The 27,980-nt window shown below is 40.5% G+C and overlaps 3 protein-coding genes and 2 non-coding genes across 10 annotated transcripts; all 5 read right to left on the minus strand.

Moving 5' to 3' along the window:
* Positions 1-953: 953 nt before the first annotated feature.
* Positions 954-11,598, minus strand: LOC139299736 (transportin-2-like). Of its 6 annotated transcripts, XM_070922610.1 has the most exons (24): positions 11,500-11,598; positions 10,877-10,952; positions 10,396-10,545; positions 10,008-10,114; positions 8,911-9,044; positions 8,287-8,368; positions 8,008-8,130; positions 7,634-7,752; positions 7,270-7,330; positions 6,902-7,073; positions 6,437-6,589; positions 5,575-5,800; positions 5,216-5,387; positions 4,591-4,677; positions 4,397-4,504; positions 4,138-4,296; positions 3,912-3,999; positions 3,505-3,603; positions 2,874-2,909; positions 2,216-2,311; positions 2,048-2,123; positions 1,722-1,821; positions 1,548-1,622; positions 954-1,061 (listed from the first exon to the last, which is right to left on the minus strand). In XM_070922610.1, the coding sequence occupies exons 1-24, from the start codon at positions 11,596-11,598 to the stop codon at positions 954-956; spliced, it is 2,706 nt and encodes a 901-aa protein (XP_070778711.1). The 6 variants fall into 6 exon arrangements, with proteins under 6 accessions (XP_070778711.1, XP_070778713.1, XP_070778710.1 ...); XM_070922612.1 differs by lacking the exon at positions 2,874-2,909 and having other exon boundaries at positions 2,216-2,305; XM_070922609.1 differs by lacking the exon at positions 2,874-2,909.
* LOC139300842 (small nucleolar RNA SNORD41) lies at positions 8,794-8,862 on the minus strand. The gene has a single exon (XR_011598862.1). It is a non-coding gene; the product is annotated as a small nucleolar RNA SNORD41 (small nucleolar RNA).
* Positions 11,599-11,711: 113 nt separating the features above from the next.
* On the minus strand, positions 11,712-11,778 carry LOC139300841 (small nucleolar RNA SNORD41). The gene has a single exon (XR_011598861.1). It is a non-coding gene; the product is annotated as a small nucleolar RNA SNORD41 (small nucleolar RNA).
* Positions 11,779-13,915: 2,137 nt separating this feature from the next.
* On the minus strand, positions 13,916-23,229 carry il12rb2l (interleukin 12 receptor, beta 2a, like). The gene is made up of 15 exons (XM_070922425.1): positions 23,202-23,229; positions 22,636-22,728; positions 19,832-19,976; positions 19,559-19,701; positions 19,217-19,359; positions 18,841-18,982; positions 18,182-18,258; positions 17,826-18,063; positions 17,460-17,654; positions 17,075-17,179; positions 16,822-16,956; positions 15,968-16,129; positions 15,709-15,778; positions 15,233-15,338; positions 13,916-15,017 (listed from the first exon to the last, which is right to left on the minus strand). The coding sequence occupies exons 2-15, from the start codon at positions 22,700-22,702 to the stop codon at positions 14,619-14,621; spliced, it is 2,127 nt and encodes a 708-aa protein (XP_070778526.1). The 5' UTR covers positions 22,703-22,728; positions 23,202-23,229; the 3' UTR covers positions 13,916-14,618.
* Positions 23,230-24,525: 1,296 nt separating this feature from the next.
* On the minus strand, positions 24,526-25,572 carry rln3a (relaxin 3a). The gene is made up of 2 exons (XM_070922426.1): positions 25,413-25,572; positions 24,526-24,812 (listed from the first exon to the last, which is right to left on the minus strand). The coding sequence occupies exons 1-2, from the start codon at positions 25,570-25,572 to the stop codon at positions 24,526-24,528; spliced, it is 447 nt and encodes a 148-aa protein (XP_070778527.1).
* Between the last annotated feature and the right edge of the window lie 2,408 nt (positions 25,573-27,980).

The raw sequence follows: 27,980 nt of genomic DNA on the forward strand, positions 1-27,980 counted from the left end.
AAGGGAAGAGGAAAGAAATTAAATTCAGCTAAATGTACATGTGAAAAGAGAGTAAGACCCATGTATATGCACACCAAATGGTCTATGTAATTTCGCCAGTAAAAGGTGCAAATAATTTGTGCACATTTCCTGCATTGTTACATAGTAAAAGCGTGTTTTTTGTTTAGCCTCTGGCACGAGCCTGTTTAAACGCATCTACATGTGCGAGTCATTCTACTGACTACGTGCATTGTGGTATTTGGGACTGTGGCACCCTATGCTGGTTCAGATAATTCCTTTTTAATGTACCTATCTGACACCCCCCCTCCCCTCCCAGCCATTACCTATCTTAACAGAATAATCAAATCGAGGAGGGGAGGTCAAAGCCAGCCCCTATTTTGTCCTCGCCTACCTAGTATCCCTGCGGTGCTGTTGGCGAAAGTCACTTTTGAGTGTGTTGGATTTAGTGAGGCGTTTAATCCGAGAGGTATATGTATATCCCCAGTTTACCCTCCCACACCCACCACCCTCCTCCCACCCTCCCTTACAGAGACACACAGGGTGCGGGGGGAAAGGGGGCCATCCGCTGAGTGGAGGATCAAGGCCAGTCACAACCCTCCAGCTCTCGTTTCTCCCCACAATCTGGGCAGTGCAATGAGTTCCCCAGTAACCCTCCCCTACATTAACCTGGAAAAAAGACAAACAGGAACGAAGAAAATAGGTTAAAATCTTATGAACACCTAGTAAATGTAGAGGTGATATGAATGGTTCAGGAGTCAAACAGATACAGTTGTGTGGGTGAAAAGTGTGATTCTGGATCAGAAAATTCATTTGGGAACAAAATGTATCATTGTTAATCAATGAGCTGGGAGTTTCATCATTTCCAGAAGGGGGTTTGGGGGTTTGTGACGCAGAGACGTTTGCTGGACATACCTAACAGGTTGGTGTCCTGTGTGGACCAGGGGGCAGTTGGGTTAGACGCCGTAGCAGGCTGACAGGCGCTCCTTCAACAGAGGAGGAAACTGCTCAGAGAACTGCTGCCAGTTCTCTTCCCCGACCTGGTCCTTGAAGCCATGCAAGATCTTGGAAATGAACAGACAGACAATCACAGATGCTGACTAAGGTCTAAAAAAAAAGAAGAAAAAACAAGAAGTTGCCATGCCTAGTTACATTTGCTAAGCTATGATTGGACAATGGTTGAATCAGGGAAGGGTTTAGCAAACAGTCAGTTGTCAACATCCACTCGATGCCTTGATTTACTTAAATGAGTGATGCTGAGTTATCACTTATGCTACCTTGAATGTGATAATTTCACAGTTTTGTGTTTAGGAACATCTGCTCTCCCTCCTCAAACAGAAAGCTCTGCCCACACTTCTCAGACTCAAAATGAATCCGCACCATGTAATCAGATTTCGAATGTCTGATAAGTGATCATCATTGAGTGTGGTGAGCCAGTAATACACATGGGGAGGGAACAGTTTAATGCTAGTCATCTAAAATACCATCAGATCAATGTGTTTGATAAGATGGGATCAGTGATGTGGTATTCCTTTTGATGAGGAACTCACCTTATAAAACATGTCTCTCAGGTCATCCTTGGGGTTGACCCAGGAGGCCACCGCGTCACAGAAGAAAATGAAGTCCTGGACAGAGAGGACTAGTTACTTAATTTAACAGTGAGGTGGAGCACCCCTGTCTCTCTAACCACTGTAACACAACAGCTTTAAAGCATATCACCTCACCTGCACCACCCCTGCAGGGTTGACGCCTATCATCACACAGATTCCCCGGAAGGCTGAATCCTTCTCCTCGTTATCTCTGATATTCCTCAACGATGTGCACCTGAGAAGAGGTACAATAAGTTTTAGTTTATCAATTCAGTCGCTCCAGGTCATTAACATGACTTGAGGTGTGTGATATCTGGATCAGAAAATAATTTGGGAACAAAATGTATCATTTTGTGTCAATGAGCTGGGTGTTTCATCACATCCAGAGTACATCTTATTTTAAATCAATAAGCTGGGTATTTAATGATACCCAGATAATAATGTTCACACATCTGACTCACCATGGTCTAATGAATTGCTGCAGCTGTGGTGCCACTTCCTGTGGACAGACGTAACCCAGTCTGCCAATCGTAATGGCTGCACACAGGGAGACAGAAGAAAAATTCACCATCGCCCGACATTTGAAAAACATCCCAACTTATACTGTGTGTGTATGACCGTGTGTGTACCTGTGTTTTCCAGCAGAGTCTTGGGTGTGTTGGGTCTATTGATTATCTCTACCAGGTGTGGCAGAACCATGCCCACATAAGGCTGCATCTCTGCACCTATAGACACAGCAGAAAGAGAACACACCATTAACCATCGGAGGAAAATGGGCCACCTGCAGTGTGGATGTCATGTGACAACTGTCACAATGTTACAGTTTTGACTTTGATGCCCATCAGGCATGAGACACTGAGCTTCGCCCCTTTTCAAACCACTAAGAGCAGCACTGAGTAAAACAAATACAGAAAATTCCTGTAGAATGAACAGTTTTAACTATGGATTCCTTGGTCATAGTAATAACATGATGAAATGAATGAAATGTTTTCAGAGCCTTCATAAAAATCTAACCAACGCGGTCTCAATATATCAAACAAGTGCAGTGCACGTTGAAAACGGGCCGACAGCTGCCATCATTGATATAAGGTGTCTGCAAATTCAAAGTCATCAACAAATGTAAAAGTGTTTATGCAAGCAATTCAGGAGTTGGCGCAACAAAAATAATTTTATAGCCTTTGTGTGATTCTTTGGGTAGTTTGTAAAAAAAGAAGACGCAAGTCACAACATCTCTAAAATAAAAATCTCATTTGATTTTGCAGTGTTTGGTCTAAAAGATACGCTCACCAGGACAATCCCTTGTTTGCTGCTTGACACTTGTGCCTGTAAGGAGATCACACAGAGTGTCACTGGCTGACTGGATCATGCACAATGGCATGCACGCGCACACGTTCACACAATACGCAAGCATGTTGAGGTTGGTTTTCGGTGCTACGCCAATACATGGCACAAGTGTTACGACAGACAAAAAAGGGACACAGCACACTGCATGACCCACAATCAGGCAAAGTTTGCCAAAATCACATTTGTATATAATGGTCTGAAAAGGATTTGCACATGTCTACAGATAGAGAGCTGTTCTGCCAGGAGTGAAACATTCCAGGTTCCAGGAATCCCATTTAATGGCAAAGGGAAAGACGAAGGCAGTGCGTTTTGCACAGACCTGCAGACTGGTTTGCATATGTTACACTGAATCACACACAAGCTTGCACGCATGTAAACCCGCATGCAAGCACTCAACTGTGCCACCTAGAGGTGTGCAATGTCTGGATCAGAAAATATTATGGGAACAAAATGTATCATTTTGTGTCAATGAGCTGGGTGTTTCATCATATCCAGATACTGGGCACTTGTTTGCAGTAAGCGCAACCAAAAAGGAAACAGAAAGGACATTAACATTAACAACCTGCTTTCTCACCCATTTGCATGGAGATCTCTCCAATGGCCCAGGTAGCGTTGTTACACACCGAGATAAACTCTGGGTTCAGGTTGAGCCCCAGGATGGGCATAAACTCAGCTGGAGGGAGGACATGGACACAATGGTTACAATACAAACAGAGCGACATCCAATCACACACACACACACACACACACACACACACACACACACACACACACACACACACACACACACACACACACACACACACTTCCTTTACAATGTCCCAACTGTAACAGTCACTCATTCAAGACATGGGACCATCTGTGGCTACAACAAGTATCACAATCGGTCAATGCTGGGTGCTCCCCGATAACCAGACAGTAGAGGGCCTGTGATGTAATTCAATCTACCTGTGGCAGAGCAAGTCAGTAAAGCACACTCACCAATGCAGGGCTTAACATGGGGGAAGCACGCCTTGGTTAAATCACCCAGTAGAGCAAAGGAGCTTTGCCTCACCTCAGGCATGGTATCCTGGCAACACAAACCAGACACCTTAGTGTTATACTTGTACAGTAAATATGTATCAAACTGTCCTGATCCATGTTTGGTTGCATTTTTTCCCCACATCAATCAAAATATGGAGAGAAATTACAAAAAACTCCCTCTTACCTGCATGCACTGGAAAAGCAGGGTCATGATGTTAGAGCGGGCCACTAGCTGTTCCACATGACCCCCCAAACCCTCAGCCAGGCCGCTCAGCAGATCCAAGGCCACAATCATAAAGTCCTTGTCAGGGGCCTCATACTGATCTGGGTGTTGGTTGTACATCTGTACAGACAGGGCAGATGAGCTTCAATGTCTCTTTGCCTTAAAAAAGATCCCTAAATATACAAACGCATTTACTTTGTGCGTGTGTTTGTGTTCTCACCATAGCCTGAGCTAGTGTCTTCTGGACTAGTGTGACACAGCGCTGGTAGACAGGCTCACAGTAAGGCAGAAACCCACTCTGCAGGGCGGTGGCTACTGATGACAGACACTGAAAGAAACACAAAGGTGACTTGTAAGAAACACAGACAGGCACAATTTGTTGTTTAGGATGTACTTCAAAAATCAACTTCTCACCTCTAGTAGTGGGAAAAGATCCTTGTCTTCGTCCTTCAGCTCGTTCCACTTGGCAATAAGGGGGGGCATCAACTTCTGAATGTACTCCTGAGAAACAATATAATTTGGTAAGATCAGGGTTTCCCTTCACTTTTTAAACTCTTCAACAAAGATGTGATTCAAGGTTTAAAATACAAAAGATAATGTAATTTGTTTTTGCAGAGTTAGATGGGAAGATCCATACCACTCATCTAGACTGGAAACAGGGAAACAGCTAGCCTGGCTCTGTCCAACGGTAACAAAATCTGCATACCAGCATCTATAAAACTCACGTATTGGCATTTTTTTTGTTGTTTTTTGTTCAATTGCACAAAAACTAATGCATAAAACAAATGAGTGGCATCAATCTTCTCATGAAACTCTCAGTAAGAAAGCAAACAAGTGGATTTCCCAAAATTATTTACAGTTAATTGTGTGCAAAGATGATTCTATTAGCTAAAGCTCTATTAGGGGCAAAAACAATCTATCAAATCTATTTTATGAGAAAAACAAAGGGGAAACGCTCTCTCTCTCTCTCTCTCTCTCAGTATGATCTTGCATGTAGTGAAATACCACAGAGTGCAGGTCTAAATTTCCCAGGACTTACAGGCTGATTGAGGTGGTGACCCACTGAGTCTGCCAGGGTTCCTATAGCATCGTAGAGAATGAGGAGATTCTTGTGCTGGTACTTCCCGAAGGCAAACACCAGCGTGTCCAGGATAAAGCTCAGGTAGGGCACCAGCTCTGTGCACGCCTCCTCCTCCAGGGTGGCAAACGCGCTAAGATGGACCAAGACGGAGGACATATTAATATTTCATCTATATATATGGTTCTTCCAGTCTATGAATGATAACTGCAGGATGTGGATCAGAGAACAATATGGGAACAAAGTGTATCATTGTTAATCAATGAGCTGGGATTTTCATCATATCCACATACGAAGGAGAGGAGTGTGAAGCTGCTCACCTACAGGCGGCCTCCTGCACTCTCTTGTTGCCATCCAGGATACGTTTAAGAAGCTCTGTCATAAGGGGTTTGAGGTAGGAGTCGGGGGGCTGGGAGACCACCCAATGTGCATAACGACTCAAGGTCCAGCAGGCAATGGAGCGCACCAGGGCCTTTTTGTCGCATAGACACTGGATGAGGTGGGGGATCAGCTCCGGCAGGTAGGGCACCATGCCCTGCATGCAGCCTGAGGCATGAAGAGAGGAGCCAGTAAAATAAATAAATAAACAAACAAACACAAGGGGAAAGGAGAAGTTACAAAAGATTTGCCCTTCAAGAGACCTTCTGCCATTAAAGATTAGGGTAAAAATCTTATTTAATTTTAATAGTTGCTTTGCAAGTGTGAGGTTTGCTAATTGAAATATTTCCTATTAGTCTCTTTACCAGAATATGCAGATATACTTTGTATACATTTACTTGCTGCCCTTTGCCTTAATTTTCATAAGACAGAATTATTTTTACTGCATTTTATCATGAGCTCACTACCAATGGGAACATAGTTGCACATGAGCATTATGAACTAGATCCCTAATTGCAATAGAGAGCGTTAGTGCCATGTTCGCTGATGAGAACATATACTGCAGGAGATGTGTTTGAGAATGAAGCGTGAGCTGAACCATGAAAAAATGAGTGGGAACTGAGAGAAAAATACCACCATTGTGCAATTGATACTAGCCCCCAGAGCCTTGGCAAATCTGGATCAGAAACAATAGGAACTATAGGTATCATTGTAAATCAATGAGCTGGGTTTCTCATCATTTCCAGATAGCTTGTGGCATTTCCGATAAAGTTTATGTGAGAACTCTTGTCCTGCGAGTCTTACCCTCAGCTATGGCCCCCAACACCAGGATGCCAGACTCCTTGATGACCCAGTCCGGGTGGAAGAGCAGACCTTTCAGGAGCGGCAGGAGGTGGGGCAGTAGCTCGTCACGGAACACGTTGGCCAGCACATCCAGTGCTGCGGCTGAACACTTTCCTACATCGAAAAGAAAACCCCAATTATAGCCTCTTAATCCTCCAACCTGCTGGTCCTTTGTATTACAAGTGACCTGACAGCAGATGTTTTAATTTTATAGAAACTAACTGTACTTGACATCTGAGTGTTTCCACTCCAGTGTTTTTGTAAGACTGTTAAACCTATGCTACATTTGAGGAGTTTAAAGGGACGTGAAGACTGGAGACGATAGGCAAAGAACACACGATGGATTCAGACCTAAAGTATGACAAAATGTACAATAACCCTCCAAATTTTGTAAAGCCTCAGTAACTGCATTTCTCCATCACTTACGCAGGTTCCAGTCAGACAGCGTGTCGTCATCGTCGTCATCATCATCTTCGATGTCCTCACCCTCTTCACCCTCCCCTCCTTCATGCTGCAAGGTGACGGTGCGCGACTTGTGAAAACGGGGCTTGATGTCCTGATCGCTATCTGGTACTGCCTCGTCCTCCTCCACATCACCCTGGACAAAAACATACAAGTTTTACTTCATATGTCCTTTTTGGAACTTACTTTTAAAAAGAGCTCCAGTTCTAAATCATCATCTTCCTTCCGTATTTTGCTGTAACTTTGAAATGCAGACTTAAAGTCATAGCGCATATAAGGGCATTTTTCAGAATAAGGTATTGTAAAACCATACAAGAACGAAGATAGCTCACCTTTAATAGTATGATGTCTATCTCTGAATACTTCATCCCATTTACCAAGATAGGTGTTAGTCTATATTAACAGAGAGAAAAGGAAGAGACTTGCTTAATCAAAACAGTCATCAAATCTCATGAACAAGTTGATAAGTGGTGATGTTGTATTAAATTATGTTTTCTTCTGTTTCTACCTTCCTTAAAACCCAAAGAAGGTATAACAAACTTTTACTGTGATAACTTAATATTTCACATTATAAAACAAAAATAAACAAAATACACAGGCATATAAATATATCAACACAGGCTCATGCTGATCATTTTTGTCATCTGGCAACACAAAACACAGTGCATGAACAGTAGTTAATATGCTACTACTCACTGCACCAGGTGTCCGGACAGCATCTCCTTACAGATGGGCTGCTCTGCTAAAGTCAGCCAAAACTCACAGGCCTCCAGAGCCACATTCTCATCAGGGTCCTGGGTTCTCTGCAGCATGTACTGCAGGAGATCAGAAAAGTACATGTGTGACACTTAAGTGTGAGCTGACACACCAAAAGATGAGTGGGTACAGAGCAAATCTGGATCAGAAACATTAGGAACTATAGGTATCATTGTAAATCAATGAGCTGGGTTTCTCATCATTTCCAAATGCAAGATTAATTCTGAGTGGAGTGAAATATGAACGTCTCCCACGTTCAATTACGTGGACGTAAAAGATGTCTACAGCTGATTGGGCAGTTGTCCAACACTTACCTGGATGATGCTGTGCATGTGTGGGATGAGACGGTCAATGCGAACCTCCAGTAACATCACCAGGGCTCGGCACACGTTCTTTCGAACCTCAGAGTCCTCATCTGCTGCCAGCGCAAACAGGCTCTAGTAGTGGCGGGGAGGAATAACAAGAAAAAAATTATATATATATAAAAATTGGGTTGAACAAAGCAAATTTCAAAAAATGAGGGAATGACAGAGATCTGGTCTGCTATTCAAACACAGCAAAGATTTACATCGGTATTCAAATACACAGCTCACCTCTATGAAGGTGTCAATGTTGTCCATTAGAGCCTGGGCTCTGCCAATGATGAACTGGTTCACACAGGCTATGGCATGGGACCTGCAGGATCAACAGGAAAATTGATTAAGTCAGTGTAATATGTTAACAGTCAAGGTCAACCAAAGGTGGATTAATGATGAAAGAGTGTGTTAAAATGCATAATGTCTCTGTTTAACAACCAATAAACAGCAACAATTGGTCCTCTTTCACACACAAAAAGAGAATGTATTTAAAAAGCCTTGACACCTCAACTTGCACAGTGCTCATGTTAGTGTGATAAAAAAAAAAATTCATTTTAGTTTGTGTGTTGGCCAAAATGTTAGTCAAACGAGCAACACTGAGGCATCACCTAAGCTTCTTTCTGGGCAAGAAAACTGTTGAAATGCCACTTACAGTGTACCCTCTAAGAATCATATTTGCAATTAATGCAACACTTTAAGTTGTATGTCAGTGTGAGGGGTACAGGGACAGTAAAATCAGAATATCTGGATCAGACAGTATGAATACCAACACCTTCATTGTTAGTCAGGTGTTACATTATGCATCACGCCCAGATGCAAATGACATAACAATCAATAATGAGTCCCTATCTTTTCCTGTACCTAATCTTGGGGCTGCAGTGCTTGAAGAACTGAAGGAATTTAGGTATCATAATGTTGAGGGGTCTGTTCAGAGCGTCGCTGTCCAGCAGCTCTGACGAGTCCTCACAGATCTTCTGCAGTGCTCCAAACGAGCCCTGAGACACGGACATACACAGAGAGGCTGTCAAATCAAACGCAAACATACAGGGACAGAGGAGAGAATGAGACTGCATCAGAGATTACAACTGAAGCAAAAGTACTGAATGCACTGTGCAGACTTCGCTTTTCAGCTCAGTGTTTACAGGAATAATTTGAAGTAACAAATGCAAATCTTCTCAGTCATGTGAAACAGATGCAACTAATAAAATTTCTATTCTATTTGTCATTACTTAGAAATTCAAGACGATTTCAGTGGTTCCTACAGAGATGACAATAAAACTAACTTGAGCTAATCATGCCTATATTTCATTCATGTGTGCCAGTACCAGAGATGTATGGTTCCAGTATGCAGTTTAACAAGCACATCTAGATAGCAATAATTAATACTGTTGGTTACACCTGTGCCTTCCCTATGATATCAATCCTTATCAAAAATGGTATGGAAAGGAACAACTACCTCCATATTAAAAGATACTCAGCCTGTCAAGAGGACTGCTGCTCTCCCAAGTGATGTTTGAAAAATAAATCCCAGTGTTTCATACAGTATCACTTAAATGATTCAAAACATTGAACATTATGAACAAAAATCATCCAAAAAAAAAAATCTGATCATGCAGATCCACCCATATAGGTGTTTTCCATTATTTAGCTTGATTAGACGTCTTCTCAGGGGGCATGTATAAACTATGGTTGATTGACATCTCTCCCACTCTCCTGTTTGTTTTGTTGCACCTGCCAGGGTGGGACAAATCAAACCTTTATCATTTGTGTCTGTACTTGAAGTTTGGGGACTTCAGGTAATTCTCAGCAGAGATCTAAATAAGCCAGAATAAGTGAAAACACCTGTATGGGTGTGTAGGGCTTTAAAGAAAAGTGACAACCCTGCTCTTATATAGCACAAAGGGGGACACAAAGGGGGAAGACAAAAGAATAGAAGGCAGAGCAGGGTAGGTGCAGACCTCGCAGGTGTTGTAGTCCTCCGAGTTGAGCAAGTTGCACAGCTGGGGCAGCAGCTCAGGCCACGTTTGAAGCTCTCCCTTGGAGGCAATAGTAGTGATCAGGATGCCTAGAGGAGCAAGAGAGGCACAGATAACAGACTTCAGATAGTGATTTATAATTAATAAGACCATAAGCAGTTGCCTTAGCATCAGCTCTGGATCAGGCAGTATGAATACAAATACCTTCACAGGCACTCAGGTTTGTTGATTTTATGCATCATCTCCAGGGAGTAACGGAAGGAAAGCAGGGGAGGAGTAGGTGTAATGGGTGTTTAGATGGAAGCTAGCCCTCAAAAATAATTGGTGATGGAGAACAGCATTAAAGCCACACGCAGACACACAAACTCACCAATTGTGGCACGGATGAGAGGCGAGGGGTCACCAATGTTGTTGAGACATTCCTGCTTGATGAAGTCAGCAACAGCTGGGGGGAAGTTCTGGTAGTGGGCCTTAACATTGTTCTTCAGTATCAGACCACTCAGAGAGCGAGTCGGCTCGTCTGAGGAGATGGAGAAAAGAAGAAAGGTGCCAAAAGGTTGAGAGAAACAACCAAACAACAAATAATGTTAGAGTGTATTTGGAACATGGTTGCTACGATATTGGATAAAGGTGACCAAAGCCTTGATTTTACGTTTTGTTTTTTTACACTATTCAAATGGATCCTAAAAACAAGTATAGATGCACCAATTAGGTATTTTCCTGTCCACATACCAGTCCTTTGGTTATTAGCCAATTAGCCATACATAGCAGTGCTCCTTTTCTTTTTTCAAATAAAAAATCTGTCATGTAAGGCTGAGATATATGTGAAAACACATCTAGCTACTACTCACCTTCAGTTTTGAGTCGTGTGAGGACAAAGATGAGATAGTTGTTGAAGTCAGGGAACTGGTTGAGTTGTTCAAGTTTCTAGTACAGCAGTTAAGGACCATTTCACTTTAAAATTCCAAATTACTACCCATTGATCTCTGTGTTAAGTGATGTGTTTGACAATTGTACAGTCAAAAAGAAAAAGCACAAACATTTTCCTCTACATGGAATCACTGGCATTTTCCTCATATACAATATTTTTGGATGGGTCACCCAAATTGTTTTTGTATTTTGTACAGTTTGTTATTTTTAATAATAACTCCATGCATAAATACAGTTAAAAGGTGTAAAGAGATTTAAAAGTATCTATGTGCAATTGTATACTTGCAAAAAAAACACTTCCCTAGCTTTGCAGCTGACTCAAGTGTCAGATATCAGAGGCTTGCTACCAGCACATGAACAACTGGCCACCCCCTCCACTCTGGGCAACAAAAGAGTAATCAACAAGCAGAAAACACTCCACTTCCAACTTAATATGGCAGAAGTAACAATAAATCAACATGGTAAAGGTTAAAATGTAAATCAGTGAGAATATCATTAATTTGCTCTACTATGCCCACCCTCGGATTACACTGTAGTAGGATACTTGTTGGACAGCTCTCTGTGTGACTGTGTTCGGTGATTGTGAGTCTTTGAGCAGCTGGAGGACCTGCTGAAGTCCCTGCTCATCTGGCTGCCACTCCATCCTGAAGAACACACATACAAAAATCAATCCAACCTACATGTTTTCCAGTGTATTCTTATAATGCACATAGATTAGTAAATAGGACTAAGGAGAAATAGGTAAGCAAGTGGCCTCTGGATCAGACAGTATGAATACAAACACCATCAGTGAAGTCAGATGTTTTTAATGCATCATCTCCAAAGTCCACATGCATATGTATGCGTAATTTATATACAGAGCACAATATGAAGCTCCATTGGATGCAAAGTAAAGTCTTTAACACCTTTACGCTATACAGATTCCTAATGCAAATCACAGACTTTTGAACTAATATGCAAAATGTCTATAGCACCAGACTTTAAGTACATTTAACCACACCTATCATGGGTTGTTATTTAATATCAAAAATGGTCCTATGCTGAGCATTTCTACAACCAGTCACTGCAATATACTACTAAAAAGGCCCCTGCTTAATAATCTGAAAAGTTACATACACCTCTGAAGACACTACTTATTGTTGTTTTAATATAATCAACTCATGTACAAAATGGTTGAGGAAGAAAGGGAATAAGCCAAAGGTTATATGTAGGAAGTTGGAGGTGCACATGGTGTAGGTTCAAGGTGCACATAGGCCCACTAGAGCTGGGTTAGGAGTAAAATAAACACGTAGCAGCGGGTGGCCTCGGAATCCCAGCATGCCAACACCTAAAATTGTAATTGGAAATCGGCTTGCGGCACAAAAACGAGGACATTAGACAACATGACCAGCTAAAATCTCTGTGACCCGGTTTAACCGCTCCAAGTTAATCCAACCCCCACCCCCACACCACCCCGGCCTGTCGGTCTAAGTTACAGAAACGCTTTGTATCTTCATATTTCCCGTTCAAATTTCAACACCATGCTTTAACGTTACAGCACGTGGACCCGAGACTTGTGATTTACCTGAGGGGTCGTGCTCAACTGTGGTTGGTCAAAGTGCGAGAAAAGTTGTCGGGGAACAAGTTATAGCTAGCTATGTAGCAGGGCCGCCTTCCCAGGTTCCAGGCTAGCAGTCCGTGTGGTTCACGATAACTAGTTACATTTCAGTGCACTGGTTAGTTTACTCTTACTGTAACGTCCATTATCGATGATTTTATAGGTTAGTTGCGTACCATTTGAGATAGCTATACACAGTTGACCTGATGCTATCTAAGTTGTCCTTCTTTCTAAGGCCTAGACGACATGGTAGTTCCAGACTGGGTGGTCACAATGTGCCCGGCATAAAAATAGGTAAATACCACCTTCTGCTAACCAAAGAACGCCCTGTACCAACTCATCCTTCAAGAAAAAAATAACATCTGTATGGACGTGTAAATCATCACGGTTAATACAACGTTAGCAGACAGTAATAGGTACAAACTTGGCGAACACGTTTTGCAAGCTGGCGTTAGCCGCTAAGCCGTCTGAGCATAGCGTTTGACTAGCAACGCTAATGCTACTAACCAGGCTAATGCTAAATAACGGACAGCTGCTTTGATATTCGCTTTATCAGAACACCTTACCCAATGAGGAGGTCCGGTCGATGTAATATGTCTAAAATGTTTGTCAAAGTACAAGCGTAGCAATACTGTACGTACAATATTGACTTGAAAGAAGAATTATCAGTACTGGGCCGCTCCTCTCCCGTGCTTCGTAGCGGTTCCTCTTGTTCAAATGAGCACGCCGATTGAAATTGACCTATGGCGGCTTCCGTTCAGTACACATTTCGCTAACTTCGCGAGATTACTGGTCACATTTTTAAAATAACGGTTAATAATTAAGTGCAAAATAAACATACAACAAACAACATACAACAAATACATAAGAATGGTAAGGATTAAATAACGTTACAGTACATTTATACATTTTTATATCATAGGTTTTGATCAGTAGCAACGCACGTAATAACTCAACTATCTTCTTTTTCAAAGATCAAATGAAACGTGCAACATAAAAAATCACAAGTTCAATTTAAAAAACAATATTTATATTTAATGCATTTCTTATATTTTTGTTGGAATTGGACATTTTATATTGAGTAGGATATTCACTAGATCCTTTGTCAGAGTGTATCCTATAGATTTCAACAGTGTTCCTAGTAAACAATGTGTTGTTCTGTGACATGCTGCTGGATAAAGGTGATGTGTTATGTATTATGGCTTTATATGTTTTATTACTAGGTGTAATACTTTATTTTGGCTGTGCGATGATTGTGCTATATGGAAATACTGTACCATATTCCAGCAGCTTGGCTGTGTTGTCACTTACGTGGACTGAATTGAATAAGTTAAAAACTCTGAGGCCAGACACACATTAAAACTGTTTTTGTTTGGGGTTTTTTATCACTTATGACAGCTGTATGTATGTCAAATATACATTAATTCATATACATATATTTCTGATAATGTTTAAGGTGCAACAATGTAAACAAAACATGCATGTGGATGAAATACAGGAAATAGCACCTGAACATTTTAATTCAGTGGGTTAAAATAGCAACAGTTCTTGAAGCTCTGTTTTTAAATTGTTTTAGGGTGGATTTTCCTTTTAAATGTATACAATATACTTTTAATAATCCACACATAATTTAATATTGTGTTTCCTGAGATGCTTATACATAAAGTATGATCGTGTATGAGCAGGTGCTATCAATGTCAGTGACAGTGACTCTGCATACTTTATTTTGGGGCTCAAGTTTGTATATGCATTTGTGTTAGGCTCAACATAAGACAAAAACAGGGGAGTTGTAGCTGAAATGAGAAAGGTGAACACCATATGGTGAAACAAATGTTAATCAAATACTAAAACAAATAAATGCAAAGGGTGGAAACCAGGGTAGAGAGAGAGGGATTGCCTTTAGCCCTCCAATGATCTGAGTCAACCCTCCAGGGTCCTGTAGAGAGAGGCTACAGAGGCCTGTCCAGAGGGTCATCTTATAAAATCTCATTTCCACATTGAAAATGTTCTGCACATTTAAACAAATACACATCTGAAATGAATATCCATAAGCCAACGTGGAGAAATCATCCAACTTCCAGTATTTCCAAAGCAGTGGGCATGAAGTGCTTTTCATAACCTGTCGTCAATTGTTCTTCCTCTGATGAGCTCCAACAATCCCCCCTGTCCTCCTCCTTCTTGTCCCTCTCCTCATCAGAGTCAACCATTTTGCTGTACTCCTCTCTTCCATATCTATGATCTGTCCTATGACACTTCTTTGTGGCAGTATCCCTCCTCTGATCATCTTGGCAGTCCATCTGTGAGCACCCATCTCCAACCACTGGCCTAGTTAATCTGTCATGGTCTGAGGTTTTCTCCATACAGGACTTGAAAGCCCAGGGCTGGATTTCCACAACCTCCAACAGAGAGATCTTGGGATGTGGCTCATAGATGGGAATGCAGATCCAAGTCAAGGGGTCGTTAATCTACAGGGAAATCACACAGAGACATTTTTTTTTGCATTTTGGCAATACACAGTAACAAACTTGACTACGTTGGTGAGCATGTAGTTGTAAACGGGATACCAGTGGAATAGCAATATGATGGCATTACTCAGGAACAACAATCAGTGTAAACCCTGTTCAGAGATGAGACCACGGCTTACAGAAGGCAAAGAAGTCCTATAATGCCAGCCTCTCACCTGGTGCTTCATCTGTCTGAAAATATGGCTATTGCGAGGATCTGGCACTTTCTCATAGAAACACGGAGGCACCAGTGGACACCTTTTGTTTTCTCCTCGACAAGCACTGGCAGACACATAAGTAAAAAAAACATGTACATTAATATATTCTTAGCTTTATTGTTCATATCAACATTGTATGAGACGAGATTGGTGAGAATTTGAATTTAATATCCTTTTTATCCTTGCTCTATGCACACAGTTTTAGCACCCCAGAACTGAATAATCATATTGTTTTTGCTTGTAAAAGTATATCTTAAAGTCATACGTTATTAAGGAAAGGATAACACCACATTTTTGTGTGAAAGTCAAAGTATTTACCAATAAAAAAGAAAAACTGTGATGTACCGCATCTCTAGATCAGACAGAGATAGGAGAGTAGAGATTCAGAAGAATAACATAAGTAAAAGACAAGTAGTTTAAGATGACTATCTCACCTGAATAAAACAACAGAAAAGCATATTACAACCAGAAATATTATTCCAAGCAGGGCTGGTATTAAGTGTGCTGAAAAAGAGAGAGAGAGAAATGAGATGAGAGAGATAAACTAATACAGCCTGAAATATGTTTCATCCAGCTATTATGTTGTAAGAAATATCAAATTCCTCTCTTAAAAACTCTTAAAACTCTTTGTCATACAGCTCATCCTAATATCGTCACATGCAACAAGGAAATAGTTAAGATGTGATGCAATACCAAATCCTTCGTGGTTCTTGGTTTTGAACCTTGTGGTGGTATTTGCTCCAGGCCCCGCCACTGTCACAGCTCTGATCCACACATCATACTCCTGTCCTGGACTGAGATGCGGCAGCTCAAAAGTCTTATTTCCATGCTGTGGGGATGCACTGACATTGTACACTGGGAGAGACAAATTGTTTGGAGTGAGGTTAGTTAGTCAGAGAACAGCTGACAGAGACACACCAAACTGACAACAACTTTAGTTTGCTAATGACTACTTTGTGTAAAGTACTGAACATAAAGTACAGCTGGGGCTGATGGGAATGTCATTGGTTTTGCAGGTATTTGTCATAAACAAAAGAATTGGACAATTAATCAAATAAAACAATTTGACCTAATTATGGTACTAGATGAAAAGTTATTTTTTACTAAAGTTATTAGAACTCATCCCAAGGGTGACATGAATGTTTGTACCAAATTTCATAACAATCCAATTGTTGAGGCATTTTACGTGGCCCTAAATGAAAGGTCAGAGGATCACCAAAGTTATAAGGACACATCCTCTGGCAACCACGAATGTCTGTGCCAAATGTAGTGCCAATCTATCAAACAGATGCTCTAGAGAAAAGTTCAGGGGATCATCAAAGTCAGTAGGATTTATCCTCTGAAAACCATGAATGTGCAAAATGTAATGGTAGTCCATCTGATAGTTGTTGAGATATGTCAGTCTGGGCTAAAGAGGTGGACAGACCATCATTGCCATCCATAGATGATAAAATGACAAATATATCTGATCCATCCATACAAAATCTTTGCAAAAAGCCCATGGGTTTCCTTTGCTAATAACAGTGTTATATATTGTTGATATGTACCGTTTTGCCTGTCTACTCCTATTTGGTAGTACAGGATCACCCCATTCTGCTTTGAGAGGGGAACAGGCTCCCAAAGCAGGGTCACATGAGTGGCAGCAATGGAGAACACCTTAAATGATGGCACTCTGGAGGGGACTGAAAAGTGATTGAGAAAGGGATATGAGGATTACAAGTTTATCTTCCATTTGATATGAGGACAGATGAGAGGTCACAATTAGCAAACAAAAGTAAAGAACAATGCATAAATACTTACTTCCTTGAAGAGAATACCCAAGAAGTGATAAAAGGTGATGGGTTTTATTGCTGCATGATACTGTGAACAGTGACACTTGGTAGGGCGTGTACTTTTTAAATTGACCTGTAGGTGGAGACACACATCAGAGTAAGACAGCCATTTTGAAAACAGCCAGCACAAGTCCAACCATAAAAACACTTTTCCAGTCCTTTTCCAGTGATTTTTAAGAATTCGCTCATCAAGATGAAAGTGTAATCAGCAATCATCAATGAGTGATGGTTTCTAAATGAATGTTCTCCAACACTTTCTGGGGCAACTCAATTAGATGTTTGAAATACTTAGGCAGCGTTGTTGTATAAGTAATCTCTACCTCTGGCTATGAAAGAGTCCACATCAAACAGACCTTTAAAAATTCCTGTTGTTTGGTTTTTGTCCACTTTAATCCAATCAAATCCTTGGCCTGGAGGAGACCCGGCTTGTTTGTACTGCACCACATATTCCTTCAGGTTGTCAGGGGGCCGAGATGGCAGATCCCAGAACACAGTGAGGTTCTCTTCATTCATTCTGAGGTGAAGAGTTTGTGAATTTTTCTCTTTACCTTAGCAAGAGACAAATGCTTTGTTAGTTCTGCTGAGAAACAGGAAAAGGAGACATACAAATTAAGGAATTAGAGAATTAGAATTTTCCAGAGAGGAACTGAAAATAGTGACCATAACCTCAACTCTAACTTTTAACTTATAGCTTTCCATACTTTTATGACAATTGATACCTGGTATTTGCATAGCAAGATAAGAAGGCACTGTGGCACCATGAGCGTTGTAGGCAGATACATTGACTGACGATACATCCTTTAGAGAGGAAGTGAAGTGGCATTGCATCTCATCACACACCAACTGGCCCCTTGGCTCAGCTGTGGACACATTCACCAGCACCGCAGTGCCGTTATTGTAAGACAGTCTGACTTCATATCCCAGAATGAGACGGCAAGCCCGAGATATAGGAAGCCTCTGGATGGGATGAAGAGAAGGAGAGGATAGCGAGGGGTAAGTTTGCAAAGTGGGACTCATTGTGGGTTTATCATTTCGATCAGAGAATAATGACTGTGACGGTAATTTGTTTACTTACCTTCCAGGTCAGACCACAGTCAAAGCTTGCAGGGTATATCCCACAGTCCCTCCATACATCCAGCTCTCCAACAGGGGCTAAACGAGAGAGGGAAAAGGACAGCAAGAAGGAGAGAAAACCAGAGAGATAATGGCAAAATCAGAACCCAATGGGGGAAGACGACACTGGTGGGGTGAATCAGATTAGAGTTTAATCTTTGCAGACTTACTGTCACCATGTTACTGTACATATTGACACTAAGATTATAGAGTGAAGAATGTAATTATGGTCATGTGTCAAATTAAAGGAACTGTTCAGCATTTTGGGAATTACAGTAATTTGCTTTTTGCTCAGATATAAATGAGAAGGTCGATACCACTCTCATGTCTGTACAGTAAGCTAAGCCAGTTAGTTTAGCACAAAGACTTTAAACAGGGGGAAATAGCTGTGGTAACAAAATCCACACGTCAGCACCTCTAATGCTCATTTCTTATTTAACTCTCCGCAAGACAATGAACAAGCGCCTTTTCCAAAATGTCAAACTATTCCTTTGATGCTTTTGAACTCAACAGTTAAAAACAACTTAAACAAACATACGAAACAATAAACATTTATCTATAACCTTTTCCAAATTCTTTGCCATGCTAAATTTGGAGACCACATCCCAAATGAGGACTCACCCGTCTCTGTGCTTTGCATCCTGTGGATTGCACTCCAGTCACTCATCAAGCCTGTGACGCAGGCACAGCGAACTTGAAATTCATACACTGTGCAGGGCTGCGGACTGTCAAATGTATAGCTGCCATAGAATCCGCCCTCCTCCTATGTAGACAGATAAAAAATGAGCTTCAACATTTATTCAGTTAACAAAGCTTTAGTCAATCAACAATTTTCAACAATTTCAAAACAACAGTTTTTCTTGCAAGATTATCTATTTTCAGGACTTTCATTAATTCATTTATTCATTCATCAGCACTGTTAACGTACTCTATTACACAGTGTGGACTATGTTGAGAGGAAGAAAAGGAAAATAGTGGAAGCCTAAACCAAAGACACCTCAAGCCAGACTTGGTCTGCCTCAGTCCGATGTCGGACATCACAGTGTCCCAAAGAGAACTGCAGCTGATCACAGGTGGAAATCCAGTCAATCTCTAATGGCTCCTGATGACTCGATTTGACTTTAGGAGGGGGCGGCTTGACTAGACACAGAGACAGAAACCCAAATAAAATTTAATTAATTTGAAGATAAAGTTAGTACCAACTTTTTTCCATTGAAACAGGTCAGTTATTTTGATTTTGGTTGTCAGAAAGGCATCAAGTACTACTATTACTATTGTTATTATTGTCATTGTTGGTGGCGTCTGTATTCATGAACGAGAATGTGCAGGACTGACTCACTGATGTCTGCTGTGTTGAACACAGCCTCCTGAGATTTGGCAGAACCGTCCTGGTTGGTGACCCAAACACGAAGTTCTCCGTTAGAAAAGTGTTCACGATGGATAAATCCATTCAAACCTGTCCCACTGATCACATGCTCCTCCCTGGAAGACAAGACAAGACAATACAAGAGGAGTAAAACAAATTCAGAAGGCATCTCCCAAAGTCAGCAGATTATTGTCATCAAAACTCAAAACAGATGACTAAGACATGGAATATTTTGGTTGTGTTTACTCAGTATTTGCCTGCTCCCAGTGCAGGGTGTAGTTAGTGGGGATCTGAGGATCCGGCCTTGGATCCCAAGTACAGTGGATATATACCCAACAGTTTTTCTCATCACATGGGATGTAGCACTTAGGAGAGGGATGAGCAAGAGGACCTGTAAAAACAAAGAGAGTAAGGGATAAAACCAAAAGTGATTGTCTGTTACTGAGTACTTCAAAACTAATAAAAGAAATAAGACATTATCTTGTAACAAAAATAGCTTCAACTAAAACTGAACATTATAATCTTCATGAAGGTAGGATTTATTGCAGGGCTGTTGAATTAGGCCTTTAAATGTCTATTGTACTCTCCAAAACAATACATGCAGATCCATTGTTGGGAATTGTTGGGTCTCTGTAAATAATATTCTAAAGAGTACGGTTGTAACGGGTTGGTATGGGACCCAATTGCGGCACAGATACAGGCAGGTATGGTTGGTAATGACTTTTATTTTCAGCACGTGCAGGGAATAATGCAGACAGGTAAAACTGGAAACAATGCAGGTCTTGCTTCTGGCCGTTAACCCCCGTCATATTATTATATTCGTCAGAGACGTCCATGGCGGGATCCTCCTCCCCAGCATCAGAGGGTGACAGAGGTGAGGAGAGAGGCAGACTGTTACAATGGTCTAGACCTGCTCTATATGAAAAGTGCCCTGATATACCTTCTGTTATGATTTGAGGCTATATAATTGAATTGAACTGAACTGAAGCAATGAAGTTAGGGGCAGTGGCACATACTTGATCCAAAATGCCACCACCATGAGTCACAACAAGCAGAGGTACTGACCCACTGAGGCAATCTTCCAGGACATTATGAGTCACAAAAACGAACTACCAAAGTATTTCAAAGTAAATATACAGCTAAAATAAAAACATGCATGAAAGTGGCATGAAGACATCAAAATAATAGCTTTGAATAGATTTTAGAGATTTCTAGGAGCAAAGGACCTTAGCTCCTAGGAATCTCTAAAATCTATTCAAAGCTTATACTCAATTCAATTCAATTCAACTATTAAAGCTGTTATTGCTATTATTAATCTCAGCTATTATTACAGATGTAACTATCATCAGTCATATTTCCATCATTATTATAATTATAGCTGCTATTTCTACTGCTAGTGCTGCCATACATCTCTGCCTGTTTGCTTGTCTGCCTGTCTTTCGTTCTGTCTATCTGTCTCTCCCCCTCTCTCTTTCTCCCTCCCTCTCTCTCTCCCTCTCTCTCTCTCTCTCCAACCCAACCGCTCAAAGCAGATGACCGCCCACCTAGAGTCTGGTTCTGCTCGAGGTTTCTGCCTCTTAAAAGGAAGTTTTTCCTTGCCACTGTCGCCAAAGTGCTTGCTTATGGTGGGAACTGTTGGGTCTCTGTAATAACATTATAAAGAGTCGGTCTAGACCTGCTCTATTTGTAAAGTGTCATGAGATGACTTTTGTTGTGATTTGGCGCTATATAAATAAAATTGAATTGAATTGAATTGAATTGAATTATACCCGGACCTCTGACCCCTAGCCCAACGGCAGCTCTGTTCTCTGTTCCTTTCTGAGAGCCACTCAAAAAAAGTCTCATTGTTCTTTTTTTCTTGGGGGCAGGGTTAATAGGATAAGATTTGGATCTGATTCAAACTTAGACATCCCATCAATATAATTTCATTTTGCATGTGTGGACTAGGTTTAGCAGCACTAAATTACTTGTATTGCCAGATCTAATGATCTGCATTGTAAACATTACTCCAGGTGACGCCATATGACCTTATTTATGTCCATCAGTGTTTTAGTCAGATAAATGTAACTACAAGGAGACAATATAGTAATAGTAATAACAAGGAGACAGAAAGAGAGAGAAGATTAAACAAAGAGAAAAATACAAAAAAAGAGTCCTGTTTACTCATACGTGCATCGGCCCATACTACCACAAACACACACACACGTACGCCTTTTTTTCTATTCATCATAAGACTGTCACCTTTACCCATTTCTCGTAAGCCTGTAGACTTTTAGTGGTGATCAATGTGATGCTTGCACACTGCACATTTCAGGGAAGCACCCTGCCTGTAACACTAACAGGAAATGAGCAGACACCAGTTTGGGTCCCAGTGATTGCGCCCTTCCATTGTCACCACTTCCTCTTAAATACAGACAGTATCGCAAAATCATACGGGGTAAGTCTACAAAGACAAAACTTGCTTGTTTTAGCCTTAAGAGCCCTTCATTAAAACATGTTAAGCTTGATATAAAGCCTTCAGTGTAAGCAGAACATGTGCTGCACATAAAACAGCCAGCTCATTCTTTACTATAAAAATTGTAAAAAGACAACCCTCAGTATCAACATAGAATGCATGAAATATACAATAGATGTACTGTATATTTTGTTGGGGACTAATTTTGTATTTTTTTGTGTTTTGTACTTAAATAGTGATACCAAAGCTTAGACAAACTCCTTTATATTGGATTAACATGTGGGCACATTTGAATGTTGTAGCTGGTTGAAATGGAGCTAAGTTGACATACTTTATTTACCCATGGGTAGTGTGTTCTTTAACAATACATCATTTCCTACAAGGTGCTCATGTATTTTGTATGTAAAATCTTACTCAGCAAAGAAAGTAGTATTATATAGCTGTTAAATAAATGTAGAGTACAAATGGCAACATTTTCTTCTGAATGCAGTGCAGTAAAAGTATGACATAAGCAAAGTATAAGCACCTAAGAATAGGAATAATTCAACTTATACAGTATTTGAGAAACATGTGCACAAGCCTTGAATAAGCCTACCTGCAAAACAATTTGGCAGGTTGACCAGCAAGATGGACAGAAGCCATCTGGTCCTTAGTGTGGCCATTACATTTGGACCCAGGCCTCCAGTGCCTGTGGAAAACACACACACACACACACACAGAAAAAAATCAGCCACAGAAGCTGTAGCCTGTAACAACTACATTCCTCCAATCCACGGTCTTTGTTAGTGTTTTTGACACAGTAACAACACAAGAATCAGCTACAAGAATCACCAACACATGGAGTCATTACATCGAAATATAACTTAGGTTACTGTAAGTTACACTCTGCAGTTTGGCATAAATAGCCTACATGCCGACAGTCTAACTGCCAGACACAGGTTCCCGTTAGGTGTACTCAAATGTAAATGAGCTAATAACGAAGTGGTACATGGCTAGTACATGAACGCACTGCGATAACAGTCCAAATACTCCATATAAATTAAAGTTACAAAATCCGGATGTCGTATCTGAATATTGTTCTGTCTCAAATTGCTGTTCAAAAGCTGTTTTGTTCTTCGATATTAGCTAACTGTTAATAGCTGTCAACTATAAATGATTTACCTCATTATGAGACACACTGAGATTCCCGTCGCACATTCTGCAGCGGTATAAACACGGTTTACAAAAGAAAGTTTATCTGGAAGTTGAAATTGTCGGTTCAGTTTACCGGGTGGCTCCGCCCAATTTTGGAATTGCCGGTGACGTGAGCAAACACGCGTGCGCGTACACACACGCACACCCACACAGCAGCATTGAGGAGTTCGGGACATTTAGTGTCTTCACATAGAAATAACACAGGCGGCTTGTTAACAGAAGCAAACTTTTTGTGATAATACAGATTTCCCACATGATAAAACAGTTACAGATAAGACTGAGCTTTTCTTATTTCCATTTTATGCTACTTTCCTCTACTCCACCACAATGCAGAGGGAAATGTTGTAGTTTCTACGCCACAGCAGTTATTTGACTGCTGTACACTAGTTCTTTTCAGATTAAGATTTGACATTAAAAAGATATATGATAAACGTATAAAATACAATGCATTGTTGAAGATCAAACCAGTGGTTCCCAACCTTTTTGGCTTATAACTGCTTACAAAAAAACAAAACAGTGTGTGGTTGAGGCCCATCGTTCAAGTGTCAACAAGGCTAAATTATCCTCAAATTAATCTTGTGACACTCTGGATTGGGAACCACTGGACTAAAATACTTTACTGTATATAATGTAGGTAAAACTAGCTCAGTATTAACAACGTGACAATGTATGGTTACTACAGGGGTCATTTGTATGCAGATACTTTTATTTTTGATACTTTAAGTACATTTTGGTGATAATATTTATGTACTTTTACCCACTTTTAAAAGCGGGACTTTTACTTGTAATTGTATATTTTCATTTAGCACTCTGTGTGAAACAAATGCAAAATACCAACAATATACTCATAATTTACATACAAGATTAGACATTATGACCTGTTGTCAAATGATCATTTTATTCCCTTGAATTCGCAGTTGGAAAGCAAAAAAGAAGCAAAAGAAAGTTTATTACAATGTGTATGGCAGTGGTTGGGTAGGACAAAACAGCTTTGCAAGATTGAACGATTAAGGCTGTTCATTACAAAGCCTGGAATAGATTTTTAACAGAAATATATATATAAACATTTCAAACACATGGCAGCCCTTTCCATACACTTCACATATACTAAAAATAACACAGCAATTCAAACAGTTACAATGGTTTAACCAAAAGACATTGGATATAAAATGACCTAAGATTCACAAAAAATGGGGGGAAAAAAGGTGAATGTGTGTGTGTATATTTGTGTTGGTTTGTGTACTTATGTATGCAATATATGTGTATTGACTCAGATGGCGAAGGTTGACTCTCAGCAAAGGGAGCTGATCTCGCTCTTGCTGCAGCCCCACTTGCAGCAGGCATTGGACAGACCCACCACCACGTCCCGGCCCTTGCGGTCAGCCTTGCGAAGGGCTTCCAGGATCTCCTCAGTGATGAAAGAACGGGTAGGCCTGCTGAACACTCGCTCCTGGTCGTCTCTGGGTGAGAAGCTTGAATCTCTGTTCCTTTGGAGGAGACTCTCCACCACAGAGTTCTGACTCAAGCCCTCTGAGGACTCCTCCTGACGGGAGCTGAATGGGTCCTCTGAAACATCCGCTGCAGTAAAATGGGCAAATGAAGCATTAGAGAATGTACTCATTAAATAATAGCCTGCCTCTGTCCATTATCTGCAATGTTGTTAAAATAATTTCTGAAAAAGGCATGATGGAGGAAAAGAGAGTCCCAGGGACATAATTTTAGGGTCAAAGGTTCAAAACTTACTAATACACAATATTGTACATCTAATGACATTTTAAATGAGAATTATAGCTCTCTGATTCCAGCATTGATTTTCCATATGGTAAACACTGACTAAGCCAACTATAACAAACAACATGAACATTCAAATGAATTGTAATTAGTAGTATTCTCAGAATTTCTTCCCCCTACATTGAAGTTATCAATGGCACATGCTCTTCTGCACAATTGTACATGATCACAAATGAGCAGCAGAAGGTGAAGACAAAAACTTCATCATGAAAATACAATTAATTCACAAGGATCGGGGGGGGGGGGGGGGGTTGATCTCATACAATGACTGATTATGTTTTAGTCAGTACATTAAATAATATACATAGTCACCAGATGAAATGCTAACAGTGATTGTAGATAAGAGACATCACAAAGTCAGTAATGGTGAAAATGTCAGCCCCTCACCTGCACTCCTGAGTGACCGTCTCCATCTTGAACCTCCGCAAGTGAAGATGACTGCCCGGATGAACTCACGGCCACATAGCTTCACCCCATATGTTGGATTGTCCATTGGCTGAGCCCCAGCCACCAGCAGACACACAGCCAGTACCAAAGCTTTCCACATAGTACCCAAGGTATATAGTGCAAAATAGAGGTGGTAAAAATGACAGGAGATTCTTTGCTTTGAGCAGCACTTAGCTTTCTATATCCCTGCTTGCTGGAGCTATGACTTTCTGGGTGACCCAGGCGTGGTTTATAAAGGGGTTTGGAGCACTGCAAGGGAGACATGCATACTGCGCATGCAGGCCTTCTCTGAGAGAAGAACAGATTTGAAAGAGAGATACAGTCAGAGACCTTTATGGAGACAAAAAGCGGACCAAAGGTGGCATAATTAATGAATATGTCAGAGGCCTCAATGATCTAATTGTGTTTCAGCATGAGAAGCACTTTTGTCACCTTTAATGTCCCTCAATATTATGACTTCAATGGATCCCTCTTACATTTAATATGTAAAACATTCCATAATCATGGGTCATGTAGTGAGTGTGAATACAAGGACCATATTGACATTAATAATATCAACCGAAGGTAAAAAGTTGGTGATATAATAAACTTTTATAGCATACTGGTAAATTACAAGTCTGTCTCCATCTATATGTTTCCCATGGGGCATGGCAATTTCCTTTGTTACATTGTGGCTATAAACTATAAATTGCTAAATCATCATGTCTCTTGTCCCCAATGATACCATAGATTGTTGTATAAGATGCATGGATATTCTACGAGCTAAATAAACTAGTCAAACAAATCAAAGAAAATCTGACAATTTATTTAAATTGCAAAATGAATCTTCAAGTTGGCAGCTGACACCAATGAATACACCATGGGGATATTCAACACGTAGAGCAACATCTTAAGTCCTAAAGGAAGAGGTGCATTGTCAAGGTCATTCCTTTCAAAAGTAAAAATGATAAAACCATATGGTGAACTGACATTGCCTGAACACTTTCAGGCCTAATTACACATGTTGCCATGAATTCCCCTGATAAGATCTAACACTTGCTGACACCACTATAGGAATATATTTAGGCCATTGTGACTGATATCACAATTATTTACATCAGTTTTGCCATTTCATCTACAAAAGACCATGTATAACTTCCATATATATTATTTTCCCTTTCTCTTGAAAATCGCTTATTCTGTCATCTCTTTGCCAAAAGGTGAACTGGGAGGACTGAGACAGGACTAGTGACATTTTCAAAGTCAGATAACATAGAAGTCTTATTATGAGTCAGACAAAAATAAAACATATTTTTATCTGTGTATCCACATAGTCAAAGGTCGCTCGTTTAGGAAATTACAATGGGGATGATGAATTTGTAATTAATGTGATGATAACAAGCAAACAAAATGGCATTTTAGGAGGGTGTCCACCCTGACATTCATTAACACAGTGTCACAGAAGTGACCTGCGGAGGTCACGGGAGCAATATGAAAATGCAATGGCCCGTACTTTTTATAAATGTGTGGTGTATCAACAATATGTACTGTAGATATTTGTATATAATCTGGTCCTATATGCTATATAATTTGTTTTATGGGGTGTTTTTGGAATGATTTACAAATTACAAGTTTGTGTTACAGTACACAGCAGGCATTGTCATTTATGTGTTCTGTCATAACTATAAAAAGTGACTTAGGGTAGTAAAATGGTTATCCAGGGCTAGCAGTAGCTGGTAGTGGGTGATTCACACTGATATATCACACAGAAATATATGTTCTGCTATCAGATGTGTTGTGTTTTATCCTATAATATTATACAAAAATTGCTGACAGAAAATTTGTTTCTTAGCAACACTGGTACTGGAGCTAGAATACCTTGCTGAAGTGAGATGAAGTGAGTGTGTGTCCAACATATTTGTAAAATAAATCTACAGTATTAGGAAGAAGACTTAATCAAAAACAAACTGTCACTAGAATCAAATCACTGTTCCTTATTTGTCAGATAAGTCATTCAATTAAGGCCATTCACTGAATGAGATTGGTTTCAATGTATCCAAATGTACCAGACAGATGTATCATCACCAAAGACAAATGGGTAGTACATGTAGTAATTGTATTGGCTATTGCCACTCTGTTTTAAATTTTAGATAGAGTTACTATGACACTATCAAATCATTAACTGCAGAATTTTGACAAGCACTAAGAAGAACCTATTACTGTCACTGGCATGGCATCCGCCTTAGTTGTAAAAATGTAATGTCTATGATAGACAGGGATGTTCCACAAATGGGCGTGGAATGCTTTGTAGTAAAAAAAAAATGCTGTTCCTGTGACTTTAAGACAATTTGACAGTACTCAGCCAATCACAGCAAAGAAGGGGGAGGGAAGGGAGCGGGTGGGTAGCAACAGTTGCCCTGGTGAGGACGAAGCGCCATAGCCACGGTAGCCCTGGCGACAAGAGCCCAGCAACGAGAATCAACAACAACAACAACTGAATCCGCCATAAAAATAAAAGAAGACATTTTA

The sequence above is a fragment of the Enoplosus armatus genome, chromosome 17 (assembly GCF_043641665.1).
Source record: "Enoplosus armatus isolate fEnoArm2 chromosome 17, fEnoArm2.hap1, whole genome shotgun sequence".
NCBI classification, from domain to species: domain Eukaryota; kingdom Metazoa; phylum Chordata; class Actinopteri; order Centrarchiformes; family Enoplosidae; genus Enoplosus; species Enoplosus armatus.

What these genes read in the sequence shown, in the direction of transcription:
- LOC139299736 (XM_070922610.1), bottom strand. Translation starts at nt 11,598, where the DNA reads ATGGAGTGGCAGCCAGATGAGCAGGGACTTCAGCAGGTCCTCCAGCTG. An exon ending in GCTGTCTGACTGGAACCTGC is followed by an intron (nt 6,590 to 6,901) that starts GTAAGTGATGGA and finishes TTTTCGATGTAG; the next exon opens with GAAAGTGTTCAGCCGCAGCA. An exon ending in TGAGAGACATGTTTTATAAG is followed by an intron (nt 1,062 to 1,547) that starts GTGAGTTCCTCA and finishes TTCATTTCCAAG; the next exon opens with ATCTTGCATGGCTTCAAGGA.
- il12rb2l (XM_070922425.1), bottom strand. Translation starts at nt 22,702, where the DNA reads ATGGCCACACTAAGGACCAGATGGCTTCTGTCCATCTTGCTGGTCAAC. An exon ending in TGGGAGCAGGCAAATACTGA is followed by an intron (nt 19,702 to 19,831) that starts GTAAACACAACC and finishes CTTGTCTTCCAG; the next exon opens with GGAGGAGCATGTGATCAGTG. An exon ending in TGGGTATTCTCTTCAAGGAA is followed by an intron (nt 16,957 to 17,074) that starts GTAAGTATTTAT and finishes ATCACTTTTCAG; the next exon opens with TCCCCTCCAGAGTGCCATCA.
- rln3a (XM_070922426.1), bottom strand. Translation starts at nt 25,572, where the DNA reads ATGTGGAAAGCTTTGGTACTGGCTGTGTGTCTGCTGGTGGCTGGGGCT. An exon ending in ACGGTCACTCAGGAGTGCAG is followed by an intron (nt 24,813 to 25,412) that starts GTGAGGGGCTGA and finishes ATTTTACTGCAG; the next exon opens with CGGATGTTTCAGAGGACCCA.